This window comes from Polistes dominula, unplaced genomic scaffold (assembly GCF_049000335.1).
Source record: "Polistes dominula isolate Pdom_NZ unplaced genomic scaffold, Pdom_raw_medaka contig_73, whole genome shotgun sequence".
In the NCBI taxonomy this organism is placed as follows: Eukaryota; Metazoa; Arthropoda; class Insecta; order Hymenoptera; family Vespidae; genus Polistes; species Polistes dominula.
The window spans coordinates 764,712-786,378 of NW_028300951.1; the positions used below are offsets into that span (position 1 = coordinate 764,712).

The following is a 21,667-nucleotide window of genomic DNA, read 5'->3' on the forward strand; positions in this document are numbered from 1 at the left end:
ATATATATATATATATATATATATATATATATATATATAAAAGCTGTTTAAATGTGTCTCGTGTTTATTTTTATTTTTTATTTCTTACACAACCCACGCGAGGATTATTCTTATCGTATTAATCTTCAGTGCAACGTGCAAGTACTTGTACGAGATTACGTGGTATTTAGAATAATGCATATGTCTCTGTCTCTCCGTATGCATGTGTATTAAATTAATATGCACCATTTATATGAGAGGACTATGAATGGAGTTTACTTTGTAAAAAAACATTTTGGCGATTTTAAAAGATTTGTTAGATGAGACATAATAATTTCAAAAAACAAAAAAAGAAATGTATAAAATATACATATATTTTTATATATGTATAAAAATATAAAATATATATAAATTCTATACATATTATATATAATATTATTATATATTATTTTAGTAGTATAGTATATATATATTATTTTACACATTAAATATTACATATATAAATATACTTAAATTTATTTTTTTTTAACTATGAACATTATTTTATTTATTTTTGTAAACACAAATACACACACACAAATACACACATGATATACATGGAAAGATAGAAAGGTTTCGTTTATTCATTCATTCATTCATTTGACAGATTACTCACGCAAGTTTATATTCCGTTCTTCTTCTTTCACAAATTTGACTGTCGAGCAGCAATGATGAGAAAATGTTAAACGTACGGTTGTGTGTAATTCCGTTAGTGTGTTGAGTAATCCGATTAGATCGTGTAATTTATTTTGTACTATCGGATTACCAAGGCACGACACAAAATTTCTATCTCTCTCTCTCTCTCTCTCTCTCTCTCTTTCTTTCTTTCTCTCTTTCTCTCTTTTGAGATGAACAAGGTCGCAGTTCTCGATCGGAAAACCAATTCGATAGAAACGTAGTTTTGATCAATCTCGCGTATACAATTGGAAATGATATTGAAAAAAGGATAGGAGGAGGAGGAGGGGAAAAGTAAAAAAAAATTAAACAATAAAAAATAAATTATTATAAAACAATTACCATAAGATAAGAATGTATTAATACGTTTCATTAAATTTCTCAATTTATTTTTCATTCATTAATGAGATAATAATTTGTTTGAAGTAATAATTATCATAATAAACGTTTGACTCGTGAAAATATATATATATATATATATATATATATATATATATATTTGCATAAACATTTCCATTTGAATATACGAGTCATGGTACATATCGAATCTTAGTCTTTATGATGTGTTTTCTGCATATCATGTAATTAACATTCAACGATCTCGCTTATACAGGTTTGACAAGTACGACGTAACAATGTTGATTTCATCTGTTAAAGAAAAGATGATTATACTAAATGGATAAAAATAATAATAAATAAAAAGAAAGAAGTAAACAAGTAAACAAGTAAACAGGATAGACTAACACGTGTCGTGATTCGTATTTCTAATAAATAAAATGTAAATTATAAACAAATAATTATTATCTTGCAAAATTTAATTATATATTTCTCATTATAATTATATATATATATATTATAAAATAAATATAATAAATATAAAAATATATAATAAAATATAAAATATATTAATTATATAATTACATATAAATATATATATATATATATATAATAATTATATTAATTATATTCTGTTTCAATTTTATATGTATATCTTATTTTTTTTTATTTCTTTTTATTTTATTATAATTTTATTCACTCCTCGATAGTTTCACATATAAAATATAATTAATATAATATATATATAAAATAATATAATTATATTAATTATATATTTTGTTTCTGTAAAAATGTGTAACTAGTTTTCCTTTCGATAAAAAGTTTGAAACAAACGTCATATAATGTTGTACTAGTATCAGCAGTAATAAACATTTATAAGAAAGAGGATTGTAGAAAAATATTGGTAAAAGTATAAAACATAGTTGTAAGTATGAATTTAAAATTGGCAAAGGACGAAAAGAAAAAGAAGGAACGGGGCTCCTCAAGTCCTGGTTGGTATACGTCGAGTTGAGGAAGGATCTTTATCCTTTGATCGGTTATTGGAAATGCATAAGATACCGCAGTTCTCATAAAAGTGGTGAGAAAAGGAGGACGACGAGGAGGAGGAGAAAGAGAAAGAGAAGGAGGAGAAGGAGGAGGAGGAGGAGGAGGAGGAGAAGGAAATGGTGCTGAAGGTGTATGTAAATGTGATGATGGTAGTTGTGAAAAGGTTGAGAGGGTGGAACACAGTGACTGAATTCTTCTTGCAAATTTAAAAGATCATGTAACATCTATCTATCTATCTTTCTATCTATCTATCTATCTATCGAAGCTATCCATCTACATATCTTTCGATGAGATAGTCGAACAAGGGTTGGATAGGGCACCAGGGCAGGGCAGGGCAGGGCAGGGCAGGGCAGGGTAGGGCAGGGCAGGGTGTCCAAGAGGAATTTCATTTCGACTGGAATGGAAATTCGATCGGACGCGTATACCCTCGACTACCGATGACCTCATCTTCTTTTATCTTCTTCTTTTTTTTTCTTTTTTTACCTTTACCTATATACCTACCTTGTTTTTTTTTTATTTTATTTTTTTATTATTCTTTTTTATTTTTTTATAATCTTGTTCTTTCGTTCCTCGATAGTTTCACGGATAAAAAAAAAAAGAAAGAATTTCATCTAGATTTAGAAATCTTTTTGCAATAAAGATCCTCCAATCTGAACGTTATTTTACATACGTAATTTTTTTTTATTCCTTTACCACTTTGTGTATGTATGTATGTATGTGTGTGTGTATTTTATCATGTATAAAAATACATGAAAATTCTTTGTATTATTTAACCCTTTTTTAATACGTCGAAAAATCAGTCCACGTGTGTCCCATTACAAAGATCAGTTCATTGGACTTTGAGACCCATTAATGTCCCCATAACAGTGCACCATTAACAACAGTGATTTTACAATTGAATTTTGAATTGATTGACAAATTTTCCAAAACTGGGACAGCATATGGTCCCAGCCAGTGCGTAAGGTTTAATACGTTTATTTAAAATAATACTCACCTGGTATATTGTACATGTAGAAAGTTTTTTAACCAGATGGATATTAAGAAGACAAGATACATGAGTATGTCAAAGTTTCAAAGTACATATATATATAGTTGTACTCATATACATATACATTTGATACGTGTCCCAATGAAAAATATGATCCTAGAAGATCAGATTAGTTTCGTAGACAGTGAATCGTTCAAACTTGAGTGGAAAAAAAGTATATATATATATATAGAAAGAGAAAGAAAAGAAAGAGTTTTGAAAAAGACATTAAAGAGTACATCGAATTTCAAGGATTGAGTATATATAATACTACAGAACGAGTTTACAGTTTCTTCGATAATGTCTAAAAGTTTCTATTATTAGATAATATATTTCTCTCTCTTTGTCTTTATCTCTTACCACCCTCCCACCCTCCTTACCATCTTCCCACCCTCACCGTTTTCTACCCTTCTCTCTTCTTTTTCTATGTCATTTCGCAGTTTGTTCTTGCACTTATTAACTTGTTTCGAGATTTGTTTCGTTTGATTTATCAAACGATAAAAAGATTTGCGTTATTTATCAAAAAAAAAAAAAAACGACGAAAAATTAGATTAAAATATTGTTCATATGATTTTGCAATATTTTGTACAACTTTTTATAAAGTTATAATTTAATATTACAATGTTCTAATTGTAATTATTTACTTTTTAATCTAATGTAATTATTTTATTGTTCCTGATGAATATTCTCGAAGGTGTATATTCATCGATAGAGACACACACAAAGGAAAAAGAAGAAAATGAAAAAATAAAAAGAACAAAAGAAAAGACGGAAGAGGAAGAAAGAAGAAGAAAATCTTAGATGGTAAAAGGAATACAAAAGAAAAAAAAAAATAAGGGTTAAGGGAGGAAAAATAATCCGATCGAATTGATTGGGCAATCCTCATCCTCATCCTCATCCTCATCCTTCTATTATTTACGATCGATTCAGGAATGAATGGGGGTAAGAAAAGAAAGAAACCTAACGATCCACGGAGAAAACAATTTACATTTTTCTTTCCTCTTTTTTCCTTTTTTTTTTTTCTTATACCAAATGATCCGAGGGGGGGTGGGGGAGGAAGAGGGGGAAATAATCGAACGATAACAAAAAAAACCAATTGAGTTGATCCCAATTGATGAGTGAGACAACGAGTTAACACGTTGAACATTAGTAATATGATACTTTGTATGAAAATAATTATTAATTAATTAATATTTTATTTAATTAATTAATTAATTAATTATATTATATTATTATATTATATATTATATTTTATATTATATTATTCTACTGAAGAACAATTTTCGGTTTATATATTCTGATATACGACTGAGATAACTCGCAACACTACACACTACACACCGAATGTATTACTTTGAACTGAAATTATTAAAAAAAAAGAAAAAACAATATAAAATTATAAACAATAATATAACGTGTATAAAATCGTAGGTGAATGGAAGAATCAAGGGTAGAAGGAGCTCGGTGCGTTTCAGTGAGTGGTGGGAGTATCACAGGTGGACTGGAGGGGGAATAGGAAGAAGCAAAGCAGCAGTCAGTCGACCGAGCGACACGGGCGCGAACGGTGGTTGGTCGGCGATTTTTATTTCATCTCGATTTCTACCTGTCTCTCTTTGTCTCTCTTTTTATCTCTCTCTCTCTCTCTCTCTCTCTCTCTCACTCACTCTTACTTACTTGCTCTCTATTTTCTTCGATTCTACGTAAACATGCGTAGTATATATATGACGCACATATAAAAACAAACATATATATGTAATATATGTATATGTATATGTTTATGTTTATGTAGTAGTAGAGTTATAGGATAAACGAATAATTATTATTATAGGAGATAGAAAGAGAGAGAAAGAAAAGAAGAGAAAATAACAACGAAGAAGAAAAATATCGTTTGTTGTTAGGTGCTTTCGTAAAAAAAAAGAAAAAATAATACAGGAAGATAAAAGTTATGAAAAGAAGAAAAGAAGATTTTGCTGGATGAAGAAGATGACCACCACCTTTTCCTCTCCCTATCTTCGAGAGACCCTTTGGACTGCTATGTCCCTTCGATAATTTGTCCTAGGTATGTCTGTCTGTCCTCTTTCTTTCTTACCTGTCACATTTTTAACTTTTATTTTTAATACAATTATTATTATTATTATTATTATTATTAACAAAGTAATTGATTAAATTATTTCAATGAATTGTTGCATGATTCATAAAATTATTATTATCATTCGAATTTGTTTAATTATTCATATTTTAAATAACAAAATATGATTATTAAAAATATTGTAAGTGGTAAAAGTAATTGACAAGTTAGAAATTTTTCAACGTAAAATATATGTTTATGTTAGATATTATTCGTATGTGTGCGCGTGTTTGAGTGAGAAAGATGATGGGAGGGAAAAGAGGGATAGTTGATGTGCCTTTTTCACCCTCTGACGTTTGTAGTTAGTATAGAACGTAGTAAGTATATACGAAGCATGCTTTGACCACGCGGTGGTGGTGATGGTGATGGTTGTGGTGGTGATGGTTATGGATTGATAATTCTTTTACAATTATATCGATCGAAAATTTATATCTTTTCTAGTGGATACTTTTTTTTTTTTATTTATATTATTGTAAGATTGTCTTGTGCATTAATTTATTTATTTTTTTTTTAAATTGAATTATTCATAAGCTCAAAGCAAAAGAGAGAAAGAAAGAGAATGTTTTAATAATGTTTTATATTTTTTAATATTATTGAAAATGTTTGAGTGAAATTCTTATCATAAAATTGATTGATTTAACAATTTTTCAAGTTATTGTTATTATATTAATAATAATTATTATTATTGGAACGATTTTTATCATTTTATTTGTTATGTTTTATATTTTTTAATATTATTGATTATGCTACAGTGAACGTTTTATTATAAAATCGATTGATCTAACAATTTTAAAAGGTACTATTATTATAATATTAATTATTATTATTACTGGAACGATTTTTATCATTATATTTGTTACTTCACTTGATTTGTCCATTTGTCTATTACTTTATTTCTTTCTTTTTCTCTCTTGTTCTGTTTTCTTGCATCGTATCTTCGATCCGGTTTGTGTAGAAGTACTATTTAAAGAGCGTTGGAGAAATGCGATCAATACCAAGTGATTCCTAAATCAATGTTTTGTAAGTTAATTTTCATTGTTCATAATATAAACAAAAAAAAGTGATCTTTTCAATAAATCAATCAATCAATCAATCAAACCTAAGATCAATTTTCAAAATCTTATTTTAATCGTTTCAATTTCGACTGTAACATTTAAATTTTGAACAAATTCATTAAAAAAAAAAAAAAAAAAAAAAAGAAAAGAAAACATTAAACTTATTGATAAAAATAAAATGATGGTTTAAATTATCGTAGTTGAATAATTGTTTAATGTAAAAGTTATCATCGTTTTTTTTTTTATTATTTTTTTTATTTTTTTTAATTTTATTTATCACGTCTACTATTAACGTCATCATTCATTATCGTTATTAATAATACTATTATTATTATTATTATTATTATTATTATTATTATTGTTATTATTATATGCAAGAATGAAACGAATCGAATGATTGCTTTTGAAATATGCAACAGTTTTCCATTATTGTAGATGATGGAATATTATAAACGAGAGACGATTAATTTACGTTCTCTTTTCTCGTCTATCTTTCTCTTTCTCATTCTTTCTCTCTCTCTCTCTCTCAGTGATTCTTGTTGTCATACTTTGTCAAAAGAAATAAATATATGAGAAATATAATTCTTCGGATTTTCTTTGTTATTTCTCGTCACGAACGCAAGGATTATGACGTTCGTTAATAATAAAATTGTAAAATGCAACTTACACGTGTATGTACGTACGTTTGTTTATATTTATTTGTTGCAGAGATACGACCACAAGTTTTCTTATCAAAGTTTTTTCTACAGCAGTGCCCTCTTTTTTTCTAACATTTCTATTCCTTCTTTTTTTTTTATTTTTAATTTTATTTACATTTTATTCTTTCAATTTTAATAATAAAATTGTAAAATGCAACTTACACGTGCATGTATATGAGTTTGTTTATTCATTTGTTGCAGAGGATAGACCAGAAATTTTCTTATCCAATGTTTTTTCTTTTTTTTAACCAAACTCTATTTTTTTTTTTTCTAACATTTCTCATCCTTCTTTTTATATTTTTTTAATTTTATTTATTCGTTTGTTTCTTCTATTCTAAGGGAAAGGGAGGAAACTCTTTAAAAGTTCATTGTCATTCGTTTTATTTCACCAAACGATTTACGATGCACCCACACACACCATCTCATTTCTATATACACACACGTATATACAATTCATCGTAGTAGTACCTACCACCCTGTTAAAGAGATCTTCGAACTTAATTTACAATGCAAATAAAGCGTAGAATTTGTTTTTCAAATTTACCCAGTTGTTGTTGTTGTTGTTGTTTTTGTTGTTGTTAGACTGGTCAAATATTTATTTCTTTTTTTTTTTTTCTATTCCTTGCTAATTTCTCTTAACGCGAGAATTTTTATTTACGTTCAAACTAAACGGTTCACACGTGTACAAACATCGATCAAAACTTTATGCATATATATATAAATATGTGTGTATATATGATGTGTGAATGTGTACGTGTATGTGTACAGTTATGTTTTATATTTCTTTTTCTTTTCGTACAAATTCACACGTTCCTTTCTATTGGCTTGTTGTTGTTGTAGTATTCGTAAGATTCGAGAATTTAAAAGGTCTAAAATATAGCTTGCTGGTTTTTTTATTTTTTTGTTCGATCCAACTTTTTTTTTCTGTTTTTTTTTTTTTTTTTTTTACAATACAACGAGGGTGAGAATAAAACATAAAATAATAAATAAAAAAAATAAAACAAGAGAAAAAGTATGTCGCGTAGTTTACTCATACATTTGCAAAAAGAGATATAAGTATTTGCATATAACTGTAACACTTATACATATATATATATATATATATATATAGGTATGTACACATACACATGTATATCGCTATAGTCTCGATATCTCGTAATTCTCGTGCACCTTCCTAATCGCTTTGGTCTTCCGGTTTATACACGCTGACCTCGACTTACCTAAAAGAACCTTGGACCTTATTTCGATCACGAATATATCGAATAAAAACTTTGTCTATTTTTTTTTTCTTTCCTTTTTTTCTTTTTTTTTTTTTTCGTTCATTTTAACGATAAATGTTTTTTACGTAAAAGATTAAGCAAAAAAAAAAAAAAGAGAAAAAACAACACATTTTTTTATACTTTAACATTTGTAAACTATTATTAGTGAACCTTGAAAATTTGTAAGTATGACTTGTTTAATTTAAGTTGTACTACCTCTCCTATTATCATGACACGTACAAATCTATTGGTTTAAAAAGTTGTTTAGAAAAAAAAGGAGAGAGAGAGAGAGAGAGAAAAAAAAACGAGACTCGTCAAACGTTCTTCCCTATTTTTTCTTTTTTTCTATGTCAACGTTTAAAAAAAAAAAAAAAAAAAAAAAAGAAAGAAGCAGAAGGATGTATCGACGAGTCACGAGCAGAAAACCACCCGATCGTGTACGTTTTATCGCAACGTCGTAGTCGGGATAGTAATACTTTTATTTGTGAGGTTACAACAAACAAAAAAATGTGTCGAGAGGAGAATAGCAGGTAAAAGAGAACGAAAGAGAAAGAGAGAGAGAGAGAACAATACTAATCGATCTTCAAATAAAATGATTTGAGATAAATCAATGAACATGTGAATAATCCTCTTTTCCCCGATTAATTTATAAAATCCCTAAAATATAAAAAATAGGATATTTTAATTTATTTTATTTAATGGGGGTATACAACACAAAATAATTTATTAATATATAATATATATATATAAATGGTAAATATTAAAAAAATTTTTTATTTCAATATATAAATTGTAAATTGTTTCAATATTAGTTTTAATTGTTAAACAACCTATTTCTAATTTTTTTTCTATTATTTTATAAAATTCTTAAAATATAGTAGGATTTATATAATTTAAATAAATCCCTAAAATATCTAATAGGATATTTTAATTTATTTTATTTAATAGTATACAACAAATAATAATATATCTATAATATTATTTATTTGTTCTATATAATTATACAATATAAAAAATAATATAATAATATATAAAATTAATATATAAAATTAAAAAAATATATACATATGGTAGGTAGGTAATACATTTTTTCAATATTGATTTTAAACAAATACTTGATAAATTTATATATACATATATATATATAACAAAGTAGAACGTGATAGTAATGTTGTTAACGATAAAATGAATACGATGTACATATATATGGTGCACGTATGTTGCTGCACGTATAATATTTGTACACGTGTATATTATCATGCACGACGAATATACACGATGAAAAATATAATTTCGATGGTGTGAGATAGAAAGAGGGATGATGAGAATATATGTCGAGATTTCATTTATCCTGAACATAGTACTCGAAGTTTAATGCAACCGTACATGAGTAGTGTCCCTATTAACGTATTCTCAAACGAAATAATACGTGCATTTTCACTAAATTTTCCTCTATATCATTGACTCGTTAAATCTTTCCCACGATTCTCTATTATTTTTATTCTCTTTCTCTTTTTTTAAATATGTATATATACATATATGTATCATAATCAGTTTTATTTCTTTTTTATTTTTATTTTTTTTGGTTGGGGGGGGGGAGGATTCCTCATTCAACTACTTTAATTACATGACCTTCCAACACATTAATGCATAAACCACCCACGCTTATAGACACGATGACCTTATCGAAACTTGTCTGACTTTGTTTAACAAGTAAGGTTTCTCCTCGTGGCATGATAGTTTCAGTCTTCGTTCATTTTTACCCTTCTCCCTCCCCCAACCCTTTCCTACTTTCATTCCTGTTTTTTTTTTTTAAGTGAAAACTTCTTTAGAATAGGAGGGAGTGATTTGAAAAAAAAAATGAAACAAGGTAACGTCAGGAAACGGAGCGGTAGGCGGCTATGCAACGAAACGGTAGGCGGCTAGGTAACGGAGCGGCGGCCGGCTATGCTACGGCTACGATATTTAGTAAGAAGAGAAATAGAGACAAACATATTGGATTGAGTCTGCGAGAGAATGAGACAGAATATAGCTATATAGTTTATATATATATTTCTTTCCTTTTACCTGAAACTTAGCCGAGGGGGATGAACTCGTGAAAATTTGTGGAGAAGTCAAATATATATATATATATATATATATATATATATATAACGATCACTCTTATAATACACATACACAAATATATCAATTCTTTTCATATACGTTTCTTTCATTTCCCTCTTCTCTTTCCTCAAAGACTTTTATTCTCCTTTACGTCATATAGAATGTCCCGTCTTTTAAGATTTCTTCTTCTTCTTCTTCTTCTTCTTCTTCTTCTTCTTCTTCTTCTTCTTCTACTTGTATTTTTCTGTTCTTTTTACTTGACATTTGCCACGACAATGGATTACTCGCCTTGACGTAATTCATTGATAATTGAAGAGTGAATCTCATTCGATCGACACGTTTACGACGAATTCTACTACATTTTTCGAGATATATTTCATTTCTTTATTTATTTATTTATTTTTTTTTATATTTTATTTAAAATATAAAATCGTTTAATCGTATTTTACGTAACTTTCGGGGGGGGGGTTTCTTATTGATGAATGAAAATAAAACGTAATTTCTTTTTTTTTTTTTTTATACCTTGTGAATTATTTTGCAAAGGGAGAGAAGGATATTTTTCTTCCTTTTTTTTTTTTTTTTTTTTTTTGGTGAAATTTATTTTCCTTTTCTATCAAACATCACCAAGTTTTTTTTTTTTTTTTTTTTTTTTACGTTTCATTCATGCGAAGAATAAAAAGTGTAATGAAAAGGAGAAAAAGTTTCTTTTTAAATGTTCCTTCGACGATAACAAGTAATGGCTTTCTTTTTTTTTTTTTTGTTCCTTTTTTTTACTTTTTCTTTTTTTCTTCTTCTTTTTGTATTTTTCTTTTTTTTTCCTCATAAATTTCCGTAATAATTTTTGCAACTCTTTTCGTATCATTATTACAGTTCCTTTTTTACGTTTAAACTTTTAAGTATTACAACTCGTAATCCAGTTTCATTGCTTCTTTCGTTCTTTTTATTTTTATTTTTTTTTTTTTTTTTTTTTAAGCATCGATTACAAAAAGTTTGATATATATATTTTTAATGAAAATAATTTACGAGTGAGAGAGAATAACAACAATAATAATAATAATAAGGGTATAATGATCTTTCCATTGGAATTTTTTCTTTTTTTTTTTTTATAATTTCTCATAATTTATTTTTTATTCTTATTATAGAAACTTTTTATTTTTTATTTTCAACAAAATAGTTGGATAGAATTTTATGTAAGAAAAAAAAATAAAAAACAAATGTATTTTTTTTTTTTTAATTATCTGAACTCTTGCATGCACACGCACGTCGTTAAAGAAAGAAAAAAAAAGAAAAAAAAACACAAGAAAAATAAGAAAAGAATTAAAGTGTGGTTCGTGAGTTAGTTTCGTGTAAAGTTTTCTAAACGAAAGAGTCCCTGAGGATATAAGACATTTTTCGTAATACTTTGGAAGAGACTCGTTAAAAATATTTTTAAAGTATATCAAATCATTTCATCCAACTTAAAAAATAGGATAGTTTATATCTCAATTTATTATAAACTTATTTATAATTTATATAAATTTGTTTATTAATAAAGACTCATCATGATTATCTCTGTTAGTTTGATAATATATATATATATATATATTTCTACACGTGTCGCAAACCAAAGAGAAATTTTATTTCTTGAACTAACTCGGAAAAAGAAATATTAAATAAAAAAATAAAAAAAGAAAAATAACATTTGAACCAAATGCAATTTGAAATGCCGATGATTGGGGGGAGAATCAGATGATTAGGCAGGACTTTCAAATCTCTGAGGAATTTGTAAAAGAAAGAAAAAAAAAAAGAAAAAACAGGAAAAAGGAAGTAAAAAGTTTTCCATTCGTTTATTAAAAAAAAAAAAAAAAAAAAATGTAGTTTGTTCATTCGCGATAAACTTGGAATGAGAGAATGTCTTAAGGAAAAATCGATAGGCTCGGGCCACGTCAAGGACAGTTTTGCGCACTTTCATCCAATCTCATCTCATCTCGTTTCATCTCGTTTCGTCTCATCTTATCTCATCTCTTTCTCTTTTAACTTTTTCACTCTCACTCTCACTTATTCGTTCTCTTTTCTTTAACATACATACATACATACATGCATACGTTTTTCAATGTTGGAGTGTGTTGAGGTCATCTTTCTGAAAATCGTATCAATTTGTGTTCGTTCGAATGGAAGCCCATATTCGAAGTTAAAAAAAAAAAAATAAAAAATAAAAAAGAGCAACAGATAGAAATAAATAGATAAAAAAAATATAAGATAAAAATATATAATATGAGATTAATATTTTATATATATATATATATATATCTAATGTGTTTTATCGAAATTAAAGGCATGTGATTCAAGGTATTGTTTAATTTTCAAACAACGAACTAAAACACCCACACATATATAAACACACAAACACACATATATTTACATGTACTGTTACATATTTTGACACATAAATATATATACATATTTATGGATATTATATATGGTTGAATGCATGCAAGACTCGATCAGAATAATGTTTTCACAGGCACGGCACTGGGATGATGATGATGATGATTGTTTTACTTGTCTTGTCAACATTTGCACGTATCATCGTTCGGTTCGCTTGAATGATCGTTCTGACAATTTTGCACGAGAGAAATTCATGATGCATGCCTGTAGTATGGTATCCTATCGTGTATTATATATATATATACACTATATGGGATTTTTAAAATAGAATCCCCCTTCGAAACAAGTATTTTATCAATTGTTTCTAATTTCAATATATTTTTTTTTTAGTTTCAATCTTCTTTATATATATAAATTACGTGTCACGTTGTTTGTCCGCAATGGACTCGTAAACTACTGAACCGATTTTAATCAAATTTTCCACACTGTGTGCAGTTTCATCCAACTTGAAAGATAGGATAGTTTATATCATTCTAACAGATGGCGGTATAAGGTAATTCGTTGACTTAAAGACGTGTGTATTGGACTGATTGTGAGCCACAGCAACGCGTGGCGGGGAATCCCTAGTTTTATTATATTTTTTTGTTTGGTTATCTATATTTTTACTTTATTATTATTATTTTTTGCAAACTTTAATATTTATTTTATTTTCAATTAACATATTTCCCTTCTTTCCCTTTTTCTAATTCTTATTATTTTACAAAATTGTTTTCGTATATATTATTATACTCATTTATTATTCATTAACTTTGTAAAGAGTATTATCATTGAATTAATTTATTGGTTCTTTAGTATCTAAAAGGGTAAAAAAAAAAAAAATACAAATTAAAATGATAGGGTTAAAAATTGTGACAAAAATAAATTGTCCTAACTAAGAGAAACGTTCTAACTAACATAAGTATATTACATTATTTTCTTGTATAGTATATTTAGTTTATAGAAAGAGGAATCTGTCGAGATCATCATGATTTTCTCAGCTCAATGAACGTCATAGTAATCGTATCATATACTATATATATATATATAGTTATCTTCTTGACTTTTGGCCATGACATTTGAAAAGAAATTGTTTCGAGATAGTCTCCGAGAACTTCCGTTGTGTACTTTGTGAAAAGTGTCTTGTTTCTCTTTTCCACTTTCTTTCTCTTTCTATTTCTCTTTCTTTTACTTTCTTTTCCTGTCCGTCTATCCATCCGTTTGTCCATTTAACTCTATCTCTATCTTTATCCATATCTCTATTTCTCTCTAATTTTTTTTTAATTTTTATTTTTTTTTTATTTTTATTTTTATTTTTTTGCAGACGTTATTTCCGACGTGAACCTTTTCTTTTCTTTTCTTTTCTTTTCTTTTCTTTTCTTTTCTTTTCGGTGACGCGTATAATAAAACTGTTAGATAAAAATCTCATAAATTTAACGTCCAACCCTTCCGTATCCGTACCTTTTCCTACCTTCCAACCTTCCAACCTTCCTACCTTCTTCGTACCTTCGTATTTTTGCAGACGAGTGTTTCTTTTCTTATTTTTATTTACCATTGAATACTTTTGTAGAAAGTAAACAAATTTATTCTATACGTTTTTAATTTTATTTTTTTCTAAATTAATTAAATAATTCATGCGCGTACCTTTTACAAACATCAAACATTTATTTATTTATTTATTTATTTATTTATTAATTTTTTGCAATTTGTATTTAAGTTTCTAAACTTTATTAAGATCTCTAGATAATATGGAAAGAGAGAGACAGAGAGAGAGAGAGAATGTGTGCTTATCATGATAATAAGGTTGAAAAGAGAAAGAAAACTACTTTGAAACAAGTCGAGAAAATATGGAATGAAGAAAAGGTGAGGGTGAGGGTGAGGGAAAGTCAGAGGGGAGAAACGGAAGATGCATATTGAAGTTAAAAGAGGAAACTGAGAAATAAAGATGACTGGTAATATGAACAAAACGAGAAAAATAAAATATAAAAATGTATGAAATAAAGAAAGAAGAAATGCATGTGTATATATATATATATATATATCTTATTTTATATCTTAATATATATAAATTACGTGTTATACGTTGTTTGTCCGCAATGTACTCCTAAACTACTGAACCGATTTTAATCAAATTTTGCACACTGTGTGCAGTTTCATCCAACTTGAAAGATAGGATAGTTTATATCTCAATTTATAATCGCAATATTATTTGTTTATTAACAAAGAGTTATGATTATCTTTCTTAGTTCGATAAGATTCTAACAGATGGTGGGATAAGTTAATTCGTTGATTTAAAGACGTGTGTATCGGACTGATTGTAAGATAGATAAATAAATAGAAAAAAGTTAAAGTCTCATAGAAATGAAAGAAGAAATGAACAAATGGGAGAAGGTTCCAGGTTTGTGGGTCGAGTTAAAGTAAAGGGGATGAAAAGAAGGCTTGGAAAACGTGGAAAGTGGAAAAGTGCAATTGTGCAGTGGGTGAAAATGAGAACTGGTCTCGGGGGGTGATTGTGGTAAACCCTTATTTTTAACAATTGACTGCTTTCAACAATTGTTCAAAATTCTTTACGAAAAATGAACAAAATTATTGACTTTTATAAAAGTCCAAAGTCAATTTTTGTATTCTCAATGGTATGGTAAAGAAAAAAAAATGTATGTTGAAAAATGTGACGAATGGATGATGCCATGAATGCATTCATGCACACATATATGTGTCTCTGTGTGTGTGTGTGTGTTTGTGAGAAAGGAAAAAAAGATAATAAAAAGAAAATAGGTTACATCTACACGTGGCTTTTGCATAGTCGAGTATTTGCACACATACATACACACACACACTCACATATACAACTGAACTCAACACGCGCTCCTTTGGGTATATAATAAATAAATATATATATATATATATATATATATATATATATATATATATATATATATAGTTATCTTTCTATGTGTTTATTACATGCTTATTTGTAGTAGTGTTTAATGTTTCATCTATCTCTTCCTATTGCACTTATCTCGAAGAAAATGACCGTGGTTGGTAAAAGTCGAAATAAGTTTTTTCAATGGCCAACTAAGATGTTTAAGATCTTTGAGCGTGCTGAAAATGTGACGAATGATGTTGTCCGTTGTTGTTGTTGTTGTTGTTGTATATGTATATAGATGTGTACATATGTGTACTACTATTACGTTGACATGTGGAATAGGTAAAAAAGAAAGGAAAGATTAGAACGAGAAAATAGGTTACATCTACACGTGGCTTTTGCAAACTCTCGAGTATTTGCATTCTTACAAACACACATACTCACATATATATATGTATATACATAGGACAAATGTCTTTCTTTCTTTCTTTCTTTCTGTTTATTACATGTTTGTTTCTCCGTTCTTCTTCAATATAAAAGTTCAGTGTTCTATTTATCTTTTTCTATCTGTCATTCTCGTGTTTCTGGTCTTATCGATTTAGTAGACAACTCGTAAAGCCCATTGGCTTGTCGTGTCGTGTCGTGTCGTGTCGTGTCGTCCACAACGACCTTTTCACTTTATCGGTTACGAATTATTTTTTTTTTGCTTTTTTTTTGCTTTTTTTATTTTCCCCCCCTTCATTGCAACCTTCTTCCTTCCAATTGTGAGAGAATGAATTGTATATTACGTGTGTGTGATGGGTGTAGGTGTGTAAGTTTTTTTTGTTGCTATACGTGTACGCGTATGTTTGAAAAACATGATTAAATGAAACAAGAAAATTAGTAATCTTTATGACAGTACTTTTCCGACGTAATATTTATTCTAGAATTTCATAGTTAGACAATAAAAAATATTTTTCTTTCAACGGACTAATAAAAAGAGACTAACACATACATAATCAGAGAGAGAGAGGGAGAGAGAGAAAGATAGATGGATGACAAATCTTTGAGGAGTTCTCCTTTTTGAAAAAACAATTGTATAGAATATTTTTGATATAGAAAATGTATATAGGAGATATTTAAAGAGATGATTTTTATTTGTTTTTTTTTATTAAAAACATATTTTTTCTTTTACATATACAGCACGTGCATATATATATATAGCTAAACGTTTGTAAATAAAGTTGGAAAAAAAGCAAGTGTAAAATCTCGAAGAAGGTTTTAATTAATTATTTATAAAATAAATTAAATAAATAATAATTAATTTATTTATATATATATATAATATTAATGAAATAAATAAATTAATTAATTAAAGTCTGAGACACAACCCTAATTAATTAACCACAACCATCCTTTGCAAGGAATTCTTCAAACACGTAAAGATAGTTTAACAGATAGAAATGTTTAATTCAATTTATTATCTTATTTCTAGGATATAGAGAAGAGAGAGTGAGAAGACAGGGTTATATCTTCGTTTTATTTTTTGTTTTTCTTCACGCACGTGTATTTCATCCTGTTCGCTCGTTAACCTTTAGTTAAAGGTTATCCTCGTAAGCGTTAACATCGTTGCTCACGAAAATACTTGAACTGGGGGCGTTGATGATTTATGTTTGGTAATACACATATTCCCTGTTTCATATTAATTATTTGGAATTTTCATATGTTGCTGCAGTACTCCTCCATATAATTATAAACACCCTTTTCATTAATATATTAAATATATATATATACAGTATGTGAAAATATTTAAGGATTTAAGATTCAAATTAAAATTTGGAAATATTAGGTGGTTTGGAAAGTCGTTTCGTTTTTTTTTCTTTTGTAAAAATGAAGGGATAATGTTTGCTCCGAGTTTAAACCTAAACCTTTTCAAGTGGTCATAAATAGTTTTGATACATTTAAGCTCTCTAAGATCGATCTCATGTGTTATACTATTTGTCGGTTTGCATCAACTAATGCCATTATTGTGTCAGCAAAAAAGTGAAACGACTTTTCGAATCCACCTGATAATTTATTTGTAACATCTTGTACAAAAGATCAATGTGTGATTATTTATATATTTAATTATTATAATATAATATTTTATTATATAATTTATTTATTTATTTTCTTTCTTCTTTTCTATCATTTTGAACAATGTCGAAGGATTTCTAATTAATTTTGATATTTTTTTTTTATTGGTTACAGACGAATCGTTGTTCAAGCAAGCCCCGTGCAACATCATGCCGAACCAAACGAAATTATTCGAATTAAGAAAAAAGAAGACAAATTTAAATCGTCCAATCGTTAATGGATAACAAAATTCATTAACTTTCGATTAAAATAATATATTTAATAATATTGTAAAACTATAAGAAATTATTGACAAGAATTTTATTACTTGACTATGCTGACATCGAACTAACATCGATCAACCAAACAGAAGAATAAATAGAAGAAGAAAAATAAATGAATTATTAAAAAAAGATTGTTTAAAATTAAGATAATCATTGGATGATCAGAAAATCGACGTTTGAGGGTGATTGTTCATTCTTCATTCTTCGATCGAGATGAAGCTGAACGATAATGTGACAATGGAGGGTAAGTTTTTTTTTTTTAATTTAACCCTTAAAGTGCACACTTGGGGTGTTTTACATTCCAACAAATTGTGGATCTCTCGAAAACGACAGTACTGAATTCGAAAAAATGGGTTATTTGTCTAGTGCTATCTAGTGTTAATTCAGATTGGTATAAAACTTATTCTATTTTTAAAACAATGTATCAAACTACTTTTCAAAAAATTGCAAAGTGTCTAAATATTAAAATAGCGGCTTCAGGAGACGCGTTCAAACACGTTGGGGGTGTCAAACACCCACAGTGGTGCACTTTAACTAACTTTTACCAAGTGTACACTTTAGGGGTTAATACAAATTTAAAAAAAATATAAGAAATATATAAATAAATAATTGTTTAAATCATCGAATGTAAAATGAACGAATTGTTAAGCTTATTTTGTCATCTATTCGAGTTCTTTCTTTAGTTGATTTATTTCAAACCATAGGAATGCGTTTTACGTGTTTGCTACCACCACATCAAAACGTATTATATATATATATATATTTTTTTTTTCTATTTCTCTTATATTTTTTTTTCTTCTTTTCATAACATCGCGTGATTGGTTTACTCGTTGAGATTATTCGTAAAAGAATTTGATTTTTTTATAAACAACAAATATAGAAAGATTTTTACTACTACTACTACTACTACTACTACACAAGTAATTTGATTTATTGTAAGAAGTTTTTTTTTCTTGTATTTTTTTTTTTAAATATTCCGAACAAGAAAAGATATTCAAATTATCGTGATCGATATATATATATTTGAAGAATCTACATTTTTTTGTTATTTTAAGTTAATTTTTTATCTTTTCTTTTCGTTTCGTTTCGTTTCGTTTCGTTTGGTTTGGTTTGGTTTGGTTTGGTTTCGTTTCGTTTCTATCTCTCGTTTTCTCTTTTATTTTTGTATTTTATTTTATTTTATTTTACTCTCAACTTTGCACTCTTCTTTCCTCTTTTCAAACTTTATTCTTTTTCATTTCTTTTTTTTCTTTTTTTTTTATTGAATCAGCATGCAAAGGAGAAACTTTGAAATTCTTCTTGTTAGGGAAATTAGTTAGAACCTTTAAAGATTAGTTTTTTTTTTTTTCTTTTTTTTGGATGAAAACCACAAATGCATTTTCTTTTTCTATCACATATTACTCTTTTTATCGGTAAAAGGATAAATCGCAAAACGTTGTGGTTTTGTCGGTGATCAAGTGTAGAAATTTGGAACAAACGATTTTCTTTCAAAACATACGTCAATTTATTTAGTTCTTTTTTTTTTTTCTTTTGCTTTACGATTGTACCTTTTTTGGGTCATGCTGCACGAGTTTAAAGGAAAACTTTTCCTTTCTATCTGATTTACATGATCGGTATAAGCTTGCACTCGCATATGTTTGAGAGAAAATTCAAAGTTGTTATCGAACTAATCGAAGTCCGAAGCGTTAGTTCCGAAGTTAATCATTTTAAGAACACCCTATATATACTTCACCCCACCCCCAACCCCCGTCTCCCTCCCCATCCCCTCCCCACAAGGAACCCTCTTCTTCCTTCCTTTAAACTACCTAATGTGAAAGTTTCCTTTTAGATAGGTCCTGTCGAAACGTGCTTAAACTCCTTGACGTGGTATAAACGTCCCCTTAAATCTTTATTGATCTTTCTCATTTAATATATATATATATGTATTCCCCATTTATACTATGACTTTATTCCATTTTCTAATCGCTCATCTCGACCTCGAACCATTTCCTTCCAAAGGAATTTCTAAAGGAAAGTAAAGACAGACTGTGAGATGATAAAGGATCTTACGTAAAGTTATATTACAAATATTTTTCCCCTAAATTTATTACTAGCTTTTTTTTTCTAATAAAACTATTTTACGTAATTAAAATATTTGCAGTTTTTTTTTTTTTTAATATAATTTTAGTAATAAAAGTTAGGATTAATGAATTAAATAAATTTTGAAATGAAATATTGATGATTTTTAAAGTTATTGTGTTCTTTTAAAAAAAAAAAAGGTTTTATGGTAATTATTATATTTAATTATATTAATATAATTATATAATTTTAATTTTAATAAATTATATTAAAATATATTATATTAATTATATGGTAATTGTGATATATATAAAATAAATATATTTATATATAATAAAATTCTATGAAGTCTTCAAATCAAAATTCTTATGATATGATAATTATATAATATTAAATCGTAACTATTTGACAAATGACAGAGATATGTTGTAAGATTGGATCATAGTGTTTTTACAATTAGAATTTCGTTGTCCTTGAGAACAAGAGAAAGGCTTTAAATAACGCGTTCGAATGATACAACGATGGCCCTCGACCTAATTTCCACTTGAGTTCACCAACCTTTTTATTTTTGGTCACGTATGCATGTAATCCACGAATCAGAGAAGAAATACGAAAAGAATGAGAAAAAAAAACAAACAAACACACACACACACACACATACATACATAAACACAAAAAGAATAACCAGTCAGATTGATTTTTGTCTCGTATCGATCTCGTCTAAAATTATCGCGAGTGTAGAAAAAAACAACTGAAAAAAAAGAACAAGAAGAAGAAGAAGAAAATGAAAATGAAAAAGAAGAAAAAAAATATAATTAATAAAATTGCGTGTGACACGCGTGTGTATTAAGAAAAAAAAAATTGTCATAAAGTTCGCTAATAAATTCGTAAAAAAAATAATTAAATAAACATTGGAAATATTTTTTTTATTATTTGTGTTAGGTTTATTTATTATTTATTAATTATTTATTAGTCACGTGGCAACGAATGATATTTTGTTGTTAATTTCAAGATGATTCATTTTATAAGGATCATTATTACGACGAGATAAATTCATGAATAATTATTTACCTAGCACATACTTTCTTTTTTTTTCAATTTTCTTTTTTTCAATCTTTCAAGAAGTTGTTTAGAAACTTGTTTAAAGATACTTAGTTGTTCAAGGATTGTTTTTTTATTAAATAAATTAAAATAGAACAAAAAAAAAGAAAATAAAACAAGAAAGTAACGATCAAAAAATAATATAAAAGTAAAATCAATTGTGCGAGTAATAATTTTTTTTTTTTTCACTAAAGGGCGTGGGTTGGGGTGGTTTACTTTTCCTTGTAAAGAAAATGAACATTTTCATTAGTGTAATAAAAAAAAAACGGTATCTTTAACAAGTATTCGATGAAATTTTAGAAGAAGAAGAAGAAGAAGAAGAAGAAGAAGAAGAAGTTGATACTGTTATGAGGGGTAAAGAGAGAGATAGAGAGAGAGAGTGAGAGAGTGAGTGAGATATAAGAAATACATTAATTATAAGTAACGTGAGAACGATGTCTCGGATTATCGAATCGTTATCATAAGAAATCGATATGTAATTTGAGTGAAAGTGTAAGAGGGAAAGGATCTCT

The 21,667-nt window shown here is 27.6% G+C and overlaps 1 protein-coding gene across 1 annotated transcript in view; it reads left to right on the forward strand.

The window, feature by feature from the left end:
* Positions 1-4,721: 4,721 nt before the first annotated feature.
* The window catches only part of LOC107071184 (uncharacterized), a 66,920-nt gene continuing 49,974 nt past the window's right edge, over positions 4,722-21,667 (forward strand). The window contains 2 exon segments of the mRNA XM_015329957.2: positions 4,722-5,162; positions 17,848-18,240. Coding sequence (XP_015185443.2) covers positions 18,234-18,240 — 7 coding nt within the window. The 5' untranslated portion in view covers positions 4,722-5,162; positions 17,848-18,233.